We start from the raw sequence: 19,451 nt of genomic DNA on the forward strand, positions 1-19,451 counted from the left end.
AGGGGATGAGATGCTTAAACCTGTACATTTCGAAATTGACTTCATTCTCCAGGATGGATTGTTGATGTGGAACAAGGAGACAGACTATTTACTGGTGGCTTTACCTTCTGGAAAGAAACTTAAACTCTGAACAGACCCTTGAGAACAATAAGAAATGATTAGTAAGGATTGAGTATAGAACTTGTCAAGGTTGATTTGGAAACCTTGTCCAATAGATTTAAGGGGAGCATCCTTAACCTTTTTTTATGTCATTTGTCACTTGAGGGTTAGGGAGGCTAAAACTCTTTAGAATGCTTTAAGTATGGATTAACCTCAATTTAGGAATAAATTGTATTAAATTTTGCAAGTCATTATGGTCTTAGAATACATTTTTCCATATAAATATTGTTACAAGATGAGGTCAGCAAATGCCCACAAATGGGAGAGGAGGCAGCTCCTTCCCAGTGGGAAGAAAGGGAGGTTTGGGATTAGAACCCCTGGCTCCAGGTGATTCTTGCCATTTATCAGCTATGTGCCTTTGGGGAAAATGACCTCTGGAAGGCCTAGTTTTTCATTTGTAAAATAGGAATAAATACTCCCACTGCTGTGTGAGAATCAAATGAGACAGTTTGTGAAGGTAGCTCTGAGTTTTAAGTCAAATGCTAGTTACGTAGTACACATGTAAGGGACAATGTAACGTGGATGGGATAATATATTCAGGATCAGAAATATCTGTTGGCTGCAGGAGAGCCTCCTGCAGGTTAGCACAGGAGAGCAAAGGCAGAGGCAGCCCACCTTGGCTTCATGGTTCTTGCTCTCACACCTTGAGGAGGTGGAAAAGGAAAGGAAAGGACTGTGCATTAGAGTGCAAAAGACTCAGCTGAGTATCTTAAAGATGCAGATCACAGGGCTCTACTTCGCAGCAATCCTGATGGGGGTTGGTGGGTGTATTCATAAAGGCGTTCTGGACTTCTGAGTCATCTGCTGGGGTGAGGCAACTTGGGGGAAGGGAAGAGGCTGGGAGAGGAGGTGAGGGCCGGCAGGGGCCGGGTGCTGGGCAGAGAGGGATTAGGGTTTAGGAGCCATTGAAGGAGGATTGAGCTGAACCTATGGAAGAGCCCCTTCTCCCATTTCTTTTTCCTTTCCTCCTGCCCTCCCTGCTGCTGCTGACCACTGTGGGCCAGGCATTGGGATGGGGACAGGGGATGTCCCCTCCCCGTTTTCCCAAGACACTGGACTTGGTGTGGAGCAATCCAGAGGAAAAGAACAAAGGCCACCTTGGGGAGCTGTGGCTAGAAGGAGAGGGGTCAAAGGGAACTGAGCTGGGGTGGACTTCTGGGACCTCGCCTGCTCACCTGGGGGCACTCGTCCTCCCCTGCTGCCTGCTGCTGTGCTGCAGGTGAGAGGGGAACTAAAAGCTTAGGCACCTGACTGGTTGTAGAGGGAGGCTGGTGGGGGTGTCAAATTTGCACTAAGTAAGTGGGGACTCACTTTTTGGAAAAAAAAATCTATTACTTACATACAAGTGTATGTGTGTGTATCCATCAATCAGAGTACATTCAGCCTTATTATGTGGACATGATTTAGATGATTTCGTTTCCCCTTTAATTATATCAAGTTGTACCCATTAATTCAGCAAACATTTCATTTGAGCTGTGTGCTCCAGTATGTGGTCAGCTTCCTGTAAGTACTGTGGTATAAACCTCAGTAAAACATCGTTTCTGCCCTCAGGGAGTTACATTCTAGTTTGTTTAAACAAGATTCTAATAACAGGAGAAGAACAATTTTCAGTGGCTAGGCCTCTCAAATCCCATGAAACTGAAAATTGATATAATGTGACATATAATCTGGTACAGAATTTCTTTAATCAGAAAGTGGAAGGAGTGTCCAATTTAGCTTCAGAGTGTTGGTAATTTAAGTGCTTCCAGCAAAACATAAGAGCCTTTCAGAATTCTCAGCCATAGGATTGCAATCTTTTGAATTAGATTACAAAGCAAACCTTTCCTTGAACACTTTTCTTCTTATGGAATCGGCTTGGATTTTTGAAAGTTCGGGTGTTTTTCAATGTTCCGATTAAAAGAAAAAAAACATGCTAAATTCACCACAGTACCTTAGAATGACAAAAAAAAAAAAAAAAAATAGCATGTGTATTAAAATGGAAAAAAAGGGATTATCAATTTTGTGACACTCCCAAAAGACTATATAGACAGGGTTGATGATCACTGGACTAAATTTAGAGAAAAATCATTTATAATCTTTTCTGTAGGCAAGAATGCAAGAAAAGCTCTTTAGGGGTGCCTTCAGAAGTTTTTGTCATTTTATGTCTTTCTGCTTAAATTATATGCTCACAAGGCAGTATCTGCCTTACTGAGGCTTTCATTTTCAAATGAAAAAAAATGTATATATATAAATATATGTATACACACACATAGCTTATTTCAATTTTGAATAAATTAAATCATAGCTCTAAATTTTTATGTAAAAATTAGTAGTTTCTGTAAAGTATGCTGCATATATCAATAGATAAATTGCAACTTTCCACCCCTTTTATCTTAAGGAAAAAAAAAAGAAAGAAAGAAGGGAGCAAGATAATTTAAGGTAAGGAAGCCCCGGCTTTTGTCTTACCCTTGCCCCCGCAGTCCTCCTCAAGAGGCCAGGCAGTGTATGGCTTTCACGTTAAAGTTCTTGTCTTCAACTTCCCTTTCTCTGTTTACTTGCTTTGTTTCCTTGGTCAAGTTCCTCCAGTTCTCTGAGCCTCAGTTTCTCACTATATAGTGGGGAAATACTGGTGTCTACCCCATGGGATAGTTGTGGGGATCTACTGGGTTGGTTTAGGTAAAGCACTTCAAAAGTACCTGGCATGTAATAAGAATGAAAATGTCAGCTGCTTTATTATTATTACTACTAAATTGAAAGGAGCAAAGGAATTGAAAACACTGAGCATATTATGAATCGACCCTGGGGGCTATGAAAGAGCTCCATTCAAATGCCCCAAATTCTAAGAACAGTTTAGTGCTTCAGGGATTGAGTTAGAGGAAGGCACCAAAGGCCACTTGGTACCTTCCTTCCTTCCGTTCTTCTCCTGAAGAATTGTGGTATTCTGAGGAAGTAGAGAGGTGATTGCCTTGAGAAATCCTATTTATCACTCCAGAGTCCTGAAGGTTAGAGGCTAATTTAGGAGCAGATGTGAAATGCACTGCCAGTGAAGTCAGTAGAAGGCAGGATGCCCTCTTTTACCAGAATTACTTAGTATTGTTCTAGAAGTCTATTATTATTGTCAAGTGGGAAGAAGATACTAACAGCAAAATTATAAAATATGAGCAAAATTATTTAAAAAAAATTTTTTAATGTTCATTTATTTTTGAGAGAGAGCACAAGTGGGGAGGGGCAGAGAGAAAGGGAGACAAACTGAATCTGAAGCAGACTCCAGGCTCTGAGCTGTCAGCACAGAGCTGGAAGTGGGAAGTGGGGCTCAAATCCATGAACCATGAGATCATGACCCAAATGGAAGTCAGACGCTTAATGGACTGAGCCATCCAGGTGCCCCGCAAAATTATTATTTTTAAATAATATTGTTCAAAATAGAGAATTGAATATAAACCAAAAAAACGGTAATAAAATTAATAATTTAGTACGAGTCAAAAATAAATACATGGCAAAATAATTACACTTCAAAAATAAGTACATTAACAATATTCAGTAAAGTGTAATAAAAAAGATTTCGTGGATATTAGCAGAAAAATGTTAAGCTCACAAAGGAGACTTGAGAAATATGAATTAACTATGTAACTACTATATTAATTCTACCGATAGGATTTTTGTCAAGGGCAATTGAAAAGCAAGTTGAATAATTGAAGGTATGTACTATGTTTATGGGTATATACATATGGATTCATGTCATCACCGTGTAGCTTCTTTCCAAATTAATTTATAAATGAAACTCCAATTACAATCTCAAAGGGATTCCCAAAGTAGAAGGGTGTAAGGTGTTCCATACATTAAAGATGGCATTTACATTCAGTGAGAGAACGATTTATTCAGAACATGATAGTTAGATTATTGAGAAAATAAAGCCCAAATCGTGTTATGTATGGTGAGGTGAAGTCTTTGAAGGCAGAAACCAAAAAAGAAATGGATGGTAGATTTGTCAACAAGAAAAAATCAAAATTTTGGAAGATCCAAGTAATATATATAACAAATGTCAAATGACAAACCTAGTTAAATATTTGCAGTTTTAGTGACCCAGAAGGAGTGATCTGTCTTTTATAACCATTACTATCTCCTAGGTAACATGCATTTTTTAATATTTAAAAATGTAAATACTTGTTTAAGAAAAAGGCAATAAGATCTAGACTGTTTGGTTTTCATTTCTAAGAGTATTTTATAGTTCAGTTCCTTAGTAGTTATTTAATAAGAAGCCTGCAATAGGGTGAATCTTGTGGCATAAGAAAATTGGTATCGTTTGGATTCATCTTAATATGTTTTTTGTACTTGGACAGAAAGCAACTATTGATTCTCCTATGAGACTGATTTTATTATTAGCTTATTTTCTCTCCCTTACCTTTTCTTTCTTCCTTCTGCCCTGATGAGAGAAAAAACAAAAACAAAAAACCTCTAAAGGCCTGAGATCTAAGGGAAGTTATTTTAGATTTCTTTCTAAGTCAGCATGACTGTACATAAACTTGGTTTAAAACAAACACCTGATTTATGGCCCACCACTCCTACATTATACACCTGCTTTGTAAATGAGTAGCCTAAGGAAAACCATCTTGTCCTTAAGATATCGATCATTGCTCTTACTTGCATTCCTTGACATTAAACTTATGTTTGCTGCCTGTATGCTAATCTGTAATCTTTTGAGCTTTTACAAGATGTAAAAAAGTCTATAACCTTGTAAAAACTGTTTACTCTCTGAAGCACTTCTCTGTGAAGAGCATGTTTCTTGGGCATCTGTCCTAACTTGGGCTCCCGTAAAACTCTCTTATTTTAGAGATTCTAAAATGTTTGCTTGTTTTGTGTCAACAGCCCTCCCTCTTCCTTCCTTCTTTACTATATTTCATGATAAATTTGTTTAAAAAATAGTAAAATTTATCATAAAAATCCAGATATTGCAGCAATATACAATAAGCGATAGTTTCTTATTTTATTCATCCTCAGTCCGGCGCCCTGAGGTCACCATATGTCTTTATTCTTGAGTTATTTCTTACTGTTGTTTCTATTCCTCTGGCAGTTCTGTTTGTGGAAGTTTCCATGTGAGGGTTCCTTGGATAGTTTTTGGCAAATAAAGGGCCCGCATTTTGTTGAGTGAGTGAATGAATGAAATTTATAGATACATGCCTAATTCTTTTGTAATCCAGGCTGTTGGATTTTAAGCATAGCCCTGGGGTTTCTTCCAAAGAGTCTCTCTTCTTTCCCCAATCGCTAAGAATCCAACATTTTATATCCCAAATTTTACCATGCTTATTTTTGCAATGCTTTTCTATAAGGTGAACACGTTTCTTTATGCTAACATAGTAATTTAAATTTCTTTTTTCTTCCAGCTGCCTTTGCAGCAGTGTTGCACTGGTAAGATTGTTTTCTTCTCATGTATTTTATGCAGATCATTACAACTTACCAAAGCTATTTCCCATATATATAAAGAAAAAAATTTCAGTATGATAAGGATGAATATATATATATATATTAATTACTACAGGCAACACAATAGCTTGAAAAAGTAGTTTAATTGATAAATCAAGGTCAGAATAATGTAATTTTTTAATAAAAAAAAGAGATCCATTATTGAAGAGGTTATATTTGAGGCTCTATTTCACTTAACGTTAATATAGTGTTCATGTTGAGAGGAAGATTAATTTTTTTAATCTTCTGGATAGAGTGAAATATGAATTTCATTAATCAGATATTTCTGAAATGGGAACCCAATGACATTTATAGTTCATTTATAGTTTTATTGTACGTAGTTTAAAATATTGTTATTCTGGTTCATTCTAATTTTAAAATCTAATTTGAATGTGTTTTCTAATAGAAATTTTAGTAGAAATGTTAAGACATACAGAGTGGAAAAACAAATGTGGACACCGTTATCTTTGACTTTCATTACAAAATTATGTGCAAATTTCTAGATTCTTTTATGTTTGCTCTTGGTTTCTTTTCAAAATAATACTTAGCGTTAAGTTCAACACTGCTGCTCTGTTAACTCTTTTGTTTTTGCAGGAGCCATATAACACACCTCTTTGAAAATGATCGCCACTTTTCTCACCTCTCAACGTTGGAAAGGGAGATGGCTTTTCGCACTGAAATGGTTAGTTTTCATGTGGTATTTTAGGAATCTAAAAACTTGAAGCTTTTTATCAGGGAAATTTTCAAAGATGTTCCAAAGTAGAAAGAGCAGACACCTCCCATGCCCCATCCTGTGGCTTCAACACCTGGAGACACAGCCATCTTTCTTTCATTCCCTCACCTCCACACAGCCATCTCTTTTTAAAGGAAGCCTCAGACATCGTATCATTTCGTCTGTAAATACTTTCGTATGTATCTCAAAAGAGGAATTTTTTGTTACCCACAATACTTCTGGCGCACTTGAAAACGATAAACAGCAATTGCTTAATACTATCAAATGTCAGTCAGTGTTTAAGTGACCTACTGGCTTTTTTTTTTTTTTTCCTTTTTACTGTTGGTGTGTTGGTAGGCTTGAATTAGGATTCAGACAATGTCTACACATTGCGCTTAGTTGATATATCTCTTGTCTTTTAATCTATAAATTCCACTTCTGATTTTTGTTGTTCTGCTCTTTATTTGTTGAAGAATCCAGGTTATTTATCTAACAGAATTACCCACAGTAATTCATGTCATTTATTATGTTCCACTGCCCCAAGTTTCCTGAATAATTGAGAGAGACCTGATAACTGAAGATTCAGTGGTGTTCTTTTTGTCTGTTTTTTTTGTTTGTTTGTTTCGGTAGGAATATTTCATAAGTGGGTGTACATTTGCTGTATCATACAAAGAGGCACACCATATCTGGTTGTCTCACTTTCTGTGATGCCAAGATTGATCAGTGGGTTTAGATATTGTCATGTTGATCCTTCCATTATAGCCTAGCCATCAGCCTAGATCAGTTAATTCATTAAGATTAGCAAATGTTGATGATCTATTCTAATTATTTTTTTCCTGCATTTGTTAACTGTAATTCTTCTATAAAGAAGAATTTTCCCATAGTATTTATTTATTTATTATTTAATTATATATTCTCTGGTGTATGCTTTGTACAGGTAAGACAAATAAATGCTTGAGTTTTTCTTTTTATTTACTACTTTCTAGAAAAATTAGTTGGTTTCCTAGCATTTTCTTCTGGTAACTGATGGAGTTCCATCTTCTGGAATAAATCATTATGAACTGATGAATTTTCACATGTTTTGTAAACTTGTAAAACTGTCTTTAACTAATGAGAGTCCTTGCATTGACTTTGTGTCCCTTTGATGTGACCTTGCTAATCTTCTATAGCTTTCATACTTTCTGGTACTATTAGGTGTATCCTTTACAGACCTGGAGTCATCCAGTTTTCCAAGGAGCCCCAATTTCTCTCAGTAGCAAGTGGTAGTTAGAGACCACAGTTTTGGTGCTAGAGGTGTTTATTGCTATTACAGTTGACCTTTGAACAACAAGGGGGTTAGAGGTCCTGACCCCCATGCAGTCAAACATCCACGTATAACTTTTGACTCCTTCCAAATTTAATAATTAATAGCTTACTGTTTACCAGAAGCCTTACTAATAGCATGAACAGTTGATTAACACATATTTTGTATATTACATGTATTATTTAAAAAAAATTTTTTTTCAACGTTTTTTATTTATTTTTGGGACAGAGAGAGACAGAGCATGAACGGGGGAGGGGCAGAGAGAGGGGGAGACACAGAATCGGAAACAGTCTCCAGGCCCTGAGCCATCAGCCCAGAGCCTGATGCGGGGCTCGAACTCCCGGACCGCGGGATCGTGACCTGGCTGAATCGGATGCTTAACCGACTGCGCCACCCAGGCGCCCCAATTACATGTATTATAAACTATATTCTTCCCATATAGTAAGCTAGAAAAAAGAAAATGTTATTAAGAAAATCATAAGGAAGAGAAAATATACTGTATTTATCCAAAAAAATCTGAGTGGAACTGCGTAGTTCAAACCTGTGTTGTTCTGGGTTCAGATGTATTTGATACTAGATTGGCCATTGTGTCTAAGCCTTTTTAGTAAACAGAACTAAGAAACAATTTTTTAAAGAGAAATTATTATCTTATATTCATATTTTAAAATGCAAATTTAGGATGAGTTTTTTTACTTTGTATTAAATTTATATCTTTATTGTTAGCTTAGGAATCTTGGTTTCAAGTTACTTGTTTTTGAGGAACAAAAGTACCAAAGGTATTATTAAACATATGATTATTGAAAACATTTTAAGATTTTCTTGCATTTCTTTTTGACTTCAGGATATATTCCATTAAGGATGTACAGTAGAATTACTGTATCTTACAGTTATTTGAAATCTTCCAACTTGATAGTTAATTCCTTTATTTTGATGTTTAGGGTTTAAAAAATTTTTGTTTTGTAATTCAGTAAGATATTTACATGATTCCAAAACAAACCTATGAAACACGATAGGTTGTAGTAGGTTTCTACGGCTAACATAACAAGGGTACAATAAACCATGTGGCTTAAAAGCAGAGATTTATTCTCTCAGAGTTTTGGAGGCTAGAAGTGTGAAATCAAAGTGTGGGCAGGGCCACGTTCTGTCAGAAGGCTCTGTGGGACAGTCCTTCCTTGCCTCTTCCTAGCTTCTCATGGTTTCCGGCAATCCTTGGCATTCCTTGGCCGGCTTTGGAATTGCCATCACTCCAGGCTCTGCCTCTGTCATCATGAGACATTCTCCCCTGTGTCTCTGTGTTTAAATTTCCCTCTCATTGTAAGGATATCACTTATTAGATGTCCTCGTTTTAATTTGATTATGTCTTCAAGGAACCTATTCCAGATAGGTTCACATTCACAGGTGCCAGTGCGTATGAAATTTTGGGGGATATTATTCAGCTCATTACCGTAGGAGATATTTTTAAAAAGTGATATGAAAGCTAAATACCATAGTAAGAAGAACCATTTTTTTGTTGTTGTTTTCAATAAATATCCAGGTATGCAAATTGCTTTCATATTTATGAGCTTTAAATCCAGTATGGAATTTGACAGCTGATGTGTCCTGGCCACCAGGGCAGCTGTGGGCAAAATTGTATAGAAGATGCAGTATGTTTCCTGTCTTGCCCCGTACTGCCACTTATACTCCCTCACAAGGGGAGCAAGTACTAGTACTTGCTTATTTTTTGTTCTTTGTATTATTCCAACCTCAATATGTCCTATTCGCTCATAATGGGAGTACCACTGCTGTCCTCCCCGACCCACATGATCCCAGTCCTATGGGGTTCTTACCGTATTCTGAGCTGGAAGGAAAGAAAACAGCCTGGAAAACTGGTTGGCATCTGAATGTAATAATTGATATGTAATACATCAATATGTAGCCTTCCTAATATATTTTCATTCTTACATGCAAATCTGGAGGAAAGATGACTGATAGCAGAATTTTGGGGAATCAGATAAGCAGGAAGGGGGAAACATTTTTGCTGAGGGAAGATTTCTTGGATCATGGTAATTTATGTTCTGTAGTAAACCACTCACTCACCCTGTTCATAAGGTAGCCTTTTCTAACAATTAAATTAGTATGGGACCTGGGGTTTCTTAGATTATGTATGCTGTCTGAGTTATATTACTTTTTAAATGCTAAAACTATTTTTGAGTAAATTTTGTGTTCAATTATTTAATTTATTTTTTTTTTGAGTTCAATTATTTTAATTAAGGCAAGGTTATGCTAACATATGTAGTTCTTTTTTGTAACCTAAGATTGTATTAGTGATCAGAAACTGAAAGCTATTATTTGCCTGATTGCTTTATTTTTCAAAAACAGTGTATTTTTTTTTAAGCTGATAAGAGGCATAGTAATTATGTGCTTTTTATTATAACTATAACATATGTTTATTTCAGGGACTGTATTATTCCTACTTTAAGACTATTGTGGAAGCACCCTCATTTTTGAATGGAGTATGGATGATTATGAATGATAAGCTGACTGAATACCCCCTTGTTATTAATACATTAAAAAGGTTCAATCTTTACCCTGAGGTAAGTTACTTTTTCAATTGTGATTTTTTTTTTTTTTTTTTTTTTTTACTTTTTAAAGTGTTACTTGCATTAAATGCTGATTCTAAATGTAAGGTATAGTTCAATATATTCTATTTCATCTTCTACTTAAAAAGAAATTATATATCTTCTTTTGGAAAGAACTATGAAAAAAATTATTAATTTTGGTGGACTTTAGCCAGTTTCATGGGAACTGTCATGATTTCATGGTTTAGAAAATTTGAAAACTATCTAGATTCGGTGTGTTTACAGAGATGATAGCAAGGGAGTGCCATTACATGTCATTTGCCAAATAATGTTTCTTCCCTGTCTGGGATTCTTCACTTAATTGAATGAATGCCCTTTTTGCGGGGAGGGGAAAGATGGATCCGCCCAGGAGGTGATCTCAATGATATCAGTAACTTTTTTGGCCTCTCTTTTACTGTCCCTGCCTTCATTTGACACATCCCTAAGCATTTTCCAGGGCGAAATTGAGACGTGACTCAGTGACATCCTCCTTGACTTGATATGAGGTTCCTCTGTTAACACACTGCCCCTCTGACTCCCCCCTCTTAGCTTGCCTGAGCTGCTAGACAGCATGTTCTCCGGCTAGGGCGGTGGGGGCCTTGGCCTCTGGGGATCTCAAGCTTGGGCTCTGTACCAGGACTTAGCAGGGCTCTCCGTTATTCCCATTCCACGAGAGAGGAGTCCCAAACTCCATCCAGATCAGTGAGTTAGCTGATTGATTAATGAGGAGATAGAGATAGAGGAGGTAGAGACAAAAAACCGCCAAGTTCCAGTGTTTTGGTTTTGTTTTTGTTTTTTTAAGTTTATTTATTTTGAGAGAGAGAGAGAGTGAATGGGAGGGGCAGATAGAGAAAGAGAGAGAGAGAGGGAGAGAGAGAGACAACCTCAAGCAGGCTCCACACTGTTAGCACAAATCCCAATGCAGGACTTGAACTCATGAATTGTGAGAACATGACCTGAGCAGAAATCAAGAGTTGGAAGCTTAACCTGCTGAGGCACCCAGGCACCCCTGTGTTGTTTTACTAATGTACTGCTTATGAGTACCTTCTATAACTGTGTATACGTTTATTTTTACAGAAATGGGATCACATAGCAAATATTCTTTTATAAGTCCTTTTTGTCTTTTAGGATATTTGTAACAATCTTCCTGTGTCATCTTTTCGTCTGCAACATCATTTTTGGTGGCTGTATATCCAATCTCCCATTGTTTATTTAGTCCATCTTTTATGAAAATTTTGGCTATTTTCAGTTTTTTAAATAGTCTAATACTGGCATGAGCATTCTTGAAGCTAAATTTCTATACATGTCCTTACGTTTTTTAAAGTATAAATTTGTTGATGTGGAACTATTTGGTTCAACAAAATATATACTTTAATGACTTCGGTATGTGTTGCTAAAATGTTTTCTAGATAGGTTATACTAATCGAAATTACCACTGGCAGTGTTTTTGAAAATGTTTGTTTCCTTGAATCCCTGCCAATTTGGTAGACAAAAAAATTGAAATCACATGATATATTTTTCTCATTGCTATATATGTGTGTATATATGTATTTCGTTTGGTGCTATACATTAAAAATGCATTTTTACTTATAAAAGTAATGGTTTATGTCCTTTGTCTATATTCCTATTGCAATTTTGTAGGGGTGCATTTATTATATTCTGGATGTTAATACCAGGCTATTTGGCTAAACCTTTTCCTCCGGTTTTTGTTTGCCTTTAACTTTGTGTATGATATGTATGTATTTTTTCTGTCTAGAAGTAGCATACCTATTAATCTTTTAAATTTATGATTTTTCATATTTGTAAAAAAGTCTTCATTCTTTATTTTAATTATTTTTTTGGCATTTATGTTTTGAATATTTCTGGAATTTATTTTATTGCACAGTATTGGAATAGGAATCTAACCTTATATTTTTTCAAAATGGTCTCATGTGTAACCTAACACTTTGATGAGTGGTCCATCTTCTTTCTCCCTACTGATTTGAAGTAGCTTTCTTTATTATATACAGAATTATTCTACGTATATGCTTGCATCTGTTTTGGGGCTTTGTATTCTGTATTGGGTTAGGCTGAGGTCCTGGAAAGCAGGCTTTCAGATGGAGATTTGCATATAGGAAGTATCTAGAGGAGTGCCCTTGGGGGCAACACCTAAAGGGGATGAAGGAAGTTGGCTGAGGCTGGAGGAGTTGGGCTCTGATGCAGTCGCAACAGAGGCTGCAGGCAATCCCACCCAGAGCTCTGGAACTGAGATGGCCCTGCTGGGAGTTGTCCTTGGCCTTTACATCCCTCCCTATTGACTAGTCTGGTATTGAATGCCCAGTTACCCGTGGGTTGCCTTTGGGTCACCTTTGGGTCAGGGTGTAACCTATAATGAATTTACTGTCCTCCAGTTGAGGGTAGTTCCCAGAGTGGGACTCTGGTGGGAGCTGTCAGCCACCAACCCTCCCAGCCCCTGAAGAAATGAGTGTCTCAGCCCTGGAGGAGGATATGGTAACACTCCTCGAGGCCTCTGCCATGATTACTTTGATCTGTCTGGCTCTTCTTCCCGCATCACACTGTTTTAATTTTTTTAAGTAGCAAGTTTTAGTATCTGTTAGATAGAATATTCCCTTCGGTTATTCTCCTTGTTATATCGCCACATAGCACTTCTAGATAGACACTTGGGATTTTGCTTAGCATTGTTTTATGTTTATGAGTTAATTTGAGGGAGAAGTCACATCTTGAGAAATTAGATCTATTCAAGAGGACAAACTATCTTTCTGTTTGTTCATCTCTTCTTTTATGTTCCTTAGTAGAATCTTATAGCGTTTGAAAAATATAAATCTTGCGTGTTTCATGTTATATTTTATTCTTATGTATGGGTGAACAGTTGAAGCCTGGCTAATGAAGAATCTATGTAGGGGATTGTAAAGCTTACTTGACTAGATTTAAAGGGAACCAAGTGGGTAAGTGTAGGAAAGGAAGGTTTAATAATTATCAAAATATCTCAAAAATATTCTAGTAATGAAACTGTTGATGATAATATCTTTTCTCTAAAAATCTAAAAAAATGCCTCTATTTTCTTAAAAATAGGTAATCTTAGCCAGCTGGTACCGGATTTATACCAAAACAATGGACTTGATTGGTCTTCAAACCAAGATATGTTGGACGGTTACCAGAGGAGAAGGACTCAGTCCTATTGAAAGCTGTGAAGGCAAGGTTCTTTCTGTGATATTGTGTCAGAGGCTTCTGCTAGATTCAAATGGCTTGGGAACACTGGAATTAATTGGAGACTGCTTCACTTACATTCTGCCCTGCGAGGCTGGGCTCATTTGGGGCTGTCGGTTGGAACACCTACATATGCCTTTTCCATGCATCTTTGGCTTTTGAGCCGGATAGTACCTCAGGGTAATCAGGCTTTTCATGGACTCCAAGTTGGATACTGCTTGGCCTCTTCTAGTCTTAGAAGTCACATAGTATGGCCTCTGCCATCGTCTGTTAAAGCAGTTACAAGTCCAGCCAGACTCAAAAGCATGAGCATAGACCCTCCCCTTCCCCAATACCTCGAAAGGAGGAGTATCTGAATTTGTAGCCCTGTTTTAAAACCACGGCAATTGGAGCGCCTGGGTAGCTCAGGGAGGTGTCTGACTCCTGACTTCAGCTTACATCATGATCTCAGGGTCCTGTGATCAAGCCCCACCTTGGGCTGTAGCTGGGCTTGGAGCCTGCTTGAGATTCTCTGTCTCTCTCTGTCTCTGTCTCTCTCTCTCTCTGTCTGTTTCTCAATAAATAAACAAATAAGTAAATAAATAACTTTAAAAAATAAAAATAAAAAATAAAACCATCACAGCTACTGCCCTGTTCTCATCTCTGTTCTGCAGTAGTGTCATGTGTTCCTATGGGAACCAAGGCAACCATTGAAGATATCTGTGCCATTTTCAAAATAAGCACATTTTAATATAAATTGCCAGACACACAGAGTAATTTATAGTTAGAACATATGTTTTTTTTTTATTTTTTATTTTTAAAGGATTGGGAGATCCTGCTTGCTTTTATGTGGCTGTAATTTTTATTTTAAATGGACTAATGATGGCATTATTCTTCATATATGGCACATATTTAAGGTAAGACTATTCATCGAGAATATTTTGGTATGTATTATAACACTATATACTAGAACAATAAAAATGGTGAGATAAAGATTAACTTTTGGTTCAGTTTTATAATATTTCTAATAGATCTACTTGTAGATACAAAATTCTTTCCTATTTGAATGATTTCACCATTGGCATAGCCAGCCAAACTTAAAATAATTTTAGAGGCTTAAATAGAGAAGGGTGGGGATATTTGATTAATTTTAAATATTTATAGGCTTTTAAGCATAAATAATATGTTGTTTACATAAAATATAAGGAAAGGACCACTCATTATCAAATGGTGTTAACAATTCTATTTTGCTGATGTTAAAATAGAAATATATTTTATACAGATATTTAATATCTGACCTGATATACTTCACAGTTGAATAATAGTCCTTAAAGTAAAAGATTGACAAATTTTGTAAGCATCTTTATTTTTCTTCTTTTTTTGACAGTTTGTTACATTGTGTACTTGTTTGAACAATCTTACCTTGAGAATATGTTTAGAATTTTTTTATATTGCTTATAGATTCCTTGTAGTACAGAAGTATGAGCATAGGTATATGACTTTCAATTTGGGTTAATGAGTTTGAATCTGCTGTTACACCATTATCTTTGCCTTTGAAGTACTGGTATTTTCAGTATAGTGCCTCAAAGATCTCTTTCATTCCTAGCTCAGTGTTTGAGCAGATAACAGTAACTTGATAAATATTTGTCAGATGAGGAAGTTATTAGAAGATCAATTTAAAGTATATTTGCATATAGATTTAAGATACTTTGATGCTAATATTTCTGATTTAGCTATAACAAAGATTTTTTAATCATGTCACTGGAGGAGACTGAAATGAAAATGCGTGATTAAAAGATGATGTGGAAAATTTTGTTTTTGAAACAAGCCACACAGATATCTTAACCAAAAGTATATGTTAATTGGTCAAGAGGAAGCCCACCTGAAGGAGAGCATGGCCAGTGTGCCTTGTATTATGATGAGCCTAAGGTCTCTGCTTTGGGAGGGGGTCCATCATTTTGCTAAGTACTGCCTAGCTGTCTAATGGATGGGTAGCTTTATTGCGTTTGGGTTATTTGATTTTGAGGAAAAGAAGTTAAAATATGGAACAACAATATGGCATTGTTGCTAAATTGCCAACCTATAGTTATGCTACCTTTTTAATTGAAAGAAGAATTTCTAAATATTTAATAAGCATGCAGTATCATTTCCTTATAATGCATCGTTTTGAAGGCCAAGGGTATGACATCCGCTGCAGAGACTCCATTTTGTGGTTTTGACTGAGAGGTTCTCGGTGGTTTAGGCCCTGACCTGAGATTTCTCAGTCTTCAGCCCCCACTGTCCCCAGACAGCAGTTTTCTCCCTACATAGGAGACACATGTTCATTTGTCTAGTCCACATAAAGTACGTACCAAGTGGCTTCTTTGTGAGCTGGTGCGCTTGGGTTTTGACAGCATGTGGTGAGGTGAGGTGGAAGATGAAAGTGGTGCTGAGCGCATGTAAATGGGAGACAGCCAACAAGGATAACGTGCTTCTAGTGCTGGTGGCAGAAGTTTGTTCTGGGTGGAGGGTTGCTTTAGCCGTCCCTTGGAGGGTCAGGGCATTTTGGATAGGTGGGGGAGGAAGGAATTCCAGGGAGAGGCAAAGGTAGAAAACGTTGGATGTAGAAAGCAGATGAGTTTTACTGGGATGCAGATTATTGAGGAACATTGTTGAAGATTAAGATTGGAGAAATGGTTTGGCTGGTTGGTGCATGACCTTGGCCGGTTTGAGACCTATTCCAAAGCAAGCGAAGACATTCAGAAATTTGACCAATGGAGAGACAGGATTCAAACTAAACTACGATCTCATGAGACCCTTGATTTTCACCTGTCACTACAGTTAGACAGTAACTCCTTTAGCATAGCATCTGTCAAACTGCAGGGTAAGGCCTACTCGGTGATTTTAGAATTAATTTAATTGGTTTGGCGCAGCAGTATTTTTCACATGAAAAAGAAAAGAATACAAATGTCAATAATAGATTATACAACATTTTGTAAGATAGGTAAGATTTAGAGAAACTTCTATTTGCTATTTATTGTATATACGTGTATACATGTGCATGTGCTGAGTTGTAATGTAAAGTCTCATTTCTTATACTTTGAGTGTAAAAAAAAAAAAAAAATCTATAGACCACTGCTACTCGGTATGAGGGAGTGATTACCTTACGCATTTGAGTCTTTCCAAATAGCTGTTTTTGGTTTCTCTTCCTGGCTCCGAGGGCTGCAGCCTGTTTCAGCTTCACCCACTTGCCTGTTTTGTGCCCCAGCCTTTCAGGTGTTGCTTGACTCTTGGACCCTGAGGGTGGTCTGCCTTATGCACCTGGGCTTGGATATAGACCTGCAGTAGTGCCACAAGTTTTCACTTCTCTCCTTCTCCCTTTGCTCTGTTTGCGGGCATTTTTTTAACCCTACCTGAGTAATCACTTTAGCTTGAGCCAGATGCATCCTAAACTCATTTCTTTCCAGCCCCAAATGAATATCTAGTTCTTGTACATTAACAGAGCCCCTTCTAGGGAGCCTTGACTATTGCATTGTGCCCTGAGGGCAGATGTGTAAATTAGAGTCCAGTGGTGATCTTGGTTTATACTGTGTTGAAGAGAGTCTTCAGTCACGTCTTTTCTATCAGTTTTTTTCATCGTATTTTAGAATGTTCTTAACATGAGTATTTTTAGAGGTCTTAAATTGCTAGGTAGTTCTTATTGTTTTCTTTCTTGGTGGTTAGTTCTGTCAACCTTCTAACTTTATAAAGTGGGATAAAGCTGCAGACTTCTTAACATGTGGGTTAAGAATAAAGAGGAGGATATCTATAACTGTGGTTAGAATCTTTTTATAAATTGTATTATATAAATTTACAGGCAGATTGAGTATGACATTTTTACTCCAGAAGTATATTTCTTTTTAAATTGTACAGATATAAGTTTTCTGAAGTCAGATAAGTCAATCCATTTCACACACACAAAAAAAAAAAAATGGAAGGAGAAACAGAAAACACAGCCAAATGGTGAAATGGGGCTGGGCTGCCAAGCTCTGACTTGAGATGAAGTAAGACGTTTTGTCAATACAACCTATTCATGATGTATCTCTTTTTCTGGAATTCTCAGTGTTCTGTTTTTGTTTTTGTTTTTGTTTTTAATAAAACATATGTTGTTATTTTCTAAAAGCTGTTTTGTTAATTCATGATTACAGTTATCTATTTCATTAGATACCCTGACATGTTTCAGCTACAGACTAACAGTGTCTGGAGGCCAGTTTCATAAGACTTGGTATGTGCAAGTTTCCATTCTGCAGGAAGGAGGGTTCTCTGAGGGAACCTTCAGGGACTGTTAGGAGCTCAGCTGAGCTAGGAGAGGGAGCTGAGCTGTCAAGTATTGGAGTCGTCCGTTAAAGCAACAAGCCAGAAACAAAAGAGTTAAGCCTTCTGTCACTTACTGTGATAATGTAGCATGAGTCTAAAACTGGAGAAAACACAGACTATCCCTGGCCCACTTCCCCCCATGGAACAGTACACTGGTTGAGAAGTGGGGGACCAGTGTAGACATGGGGGTCATCTCACTGTTGAGGAAGCCCTGAACAAAAGGCTACAGCAGTTTTATGGACCCTGAGGTAGGTGGGGGAAGGGCAAAGGGGAGATGGCTAGGAATGGAAAAGTACTGGGTACTGAGTCCGACTGGGGGAAAGTATCTTCAGAGCTCCCCCTCTCATCCCTCTATAAGGAGCCCTTGGCAGAGGCATCTGAAGAGGACTTCTGCCCAAAGTCTCAGATAAAGAGACCTAGGAATGAAGGCAGCTGGGGGTAGGAATGCAAAGATGTGAAGGCCATGACTGGCCAGGACATCCTGAGTCCTCAGAGACTGCCATGCACCAGGTGTGTGGGGGGAGGGTAGCTGTCTCAGTGAGGCCTGTCAGGTAAACCTTTGTAATTGTCTGTGGTTGGGCCTTAGAAATTATCTATGGGTTTTTAACCAGGAGCCCAACTCTGTAGGGCATCTGTGGGCAAGGTCATGAGGACAAAGGGGCATCTGGAAGAACGGGCCTGGTCTGAATGTCCAGCCGAAATATTGTCAGGGGAAGAGCTGTCCCCTGTTTCCAAATTCATCACTGCATCCTGGCTCTCAAGGATATACCAAAACAGAACAATTTCTGTAGGTGAAATGAGCGTCTTTAGCTGATGCCAGTAGTAAGGCATGTGGAAGCCAAGACAAAATATGGACAACAATCTGAGCTAGGCTCACCTGGGTATTAATCTCAAGTTAAAAAGAACACGAAGGGCACCTGGGTGGCTCCGTGGATTGTGCATCCAACTTAAGCTCAGGTTGTGTTGCGGTTCATGAGTTCAAGCCCCACATCGGGCTTACTGCCTTCGGTGTGGAGCTGGTTTCAGATCCTCTGTCCTCCTCTCTCCACCCTTCCCCAACTTGCATTCTTTCTCTCTCAAAAATAAACAAACATTAAAAAGAAAAAAGTATCTTGGCATGAGTCAGTACTTGGTTCTGTACTGACTGCTTTCTATGGTTTGGTGTCCATCTGTCATCTTGGCGTTTTCCTTCACCACCCAGTGTTCCTTCATTGCTCTCTTATAATGGGATCTCTTGTGCCATATCCTATGTATTCTTCTTTCTTGGTTTATTTTTTCACTTTGGTACATCTTCTAGTGACTAGATGGGAGGTAAGGTTTTGCATATTTGAAAATGTATCGATTTTGTCCTTATATTTGATTGATAGTTTTAGCCAGTATTGAACTCCAGATTGGAAATCATTTTCCTTCAGAATTTTGAAGGCATCACACTATTGTTGTCTTGGTTCACATGGTGCTGTTCAAGTCTAAGTTATTCAGATTCCTAAATTTTTGTATGTGACCTTTTCTCCCCTGTCTTTCCTTCTGAATGATTGTAGAATTTTTTCTTTGTTACCGTGGTTCTCAGATTTCACAATCTGTCTTGCTGTAGATCTGTTCCCCTTTATTATCTTGTACGTGTGATGGGTTGTTTCAGTGTTGCAGTTTGTGCCCTTGATTTCAGGGAAATTTTCTTGGATTATTTCTTCACTTACATCATTCCTTCTGTTTTCTGTTTCAA

At 37.6% G+C, this 19,451-nt stretch overlaps 1 protein-coding gene across 8 annotated transcripts in view; it reads left to right on the forward strand.

Annotated features, from left to right (window-relative positions):
* Nucleotides 1–19,451, forward strand: part of DPY19L1 (dpy-19 like C-mannosyltransferase 1) — a 105,757-nt gene that overhangs the window by 20,902 nt on the left and 65,404 nt on the right. For all 8 annotated transcript variants that reach the window (XM_086692766.1, XM_086692746.1, XM_086692751.1 and 5 more), the window contains 5 exons: nucleotides 5,520–5,544; nucleotides 6,193–6,280; nucleotides 10,049–10,186; nucleotides 13,283–13,403; nucleotides 14,220–14,313. In XM_086692766.1, the coding sequence (XP_086548892.1) occupies nucleotides 5,520–5,544; nucleotides 6,193–6,280; nucleotides 10,049–10,186; nucleotides 13,283–13,403; nucleotides 14,220–14,313 (466 nt within the window). The remainder of the gene's footprint in view (nucleotides 1–5,519; nucleotides 5,545–6,192; nucleotides 6,281–10,048; nucleotides 10,187–13,282; nucleotides 13,404–14,219; nucleotides 14,314–19,451) is intronic.

The sequence above is a fragment of the Puma concolor genome, chromosome A2, assembly GCF_028749965.1.
Source record: "Puma concolor isolate L17-30 chromosome A2, mPumCon1.1.hap2, whole genome shotgun sequence".
In the NCBI taxonomy this organism is placed as follows: domain Eukaryota; kingdom Metazoa; phylum Chordata; class Mammalia; order Carnivora; family Felidae; genus Puma; species Puma concolor.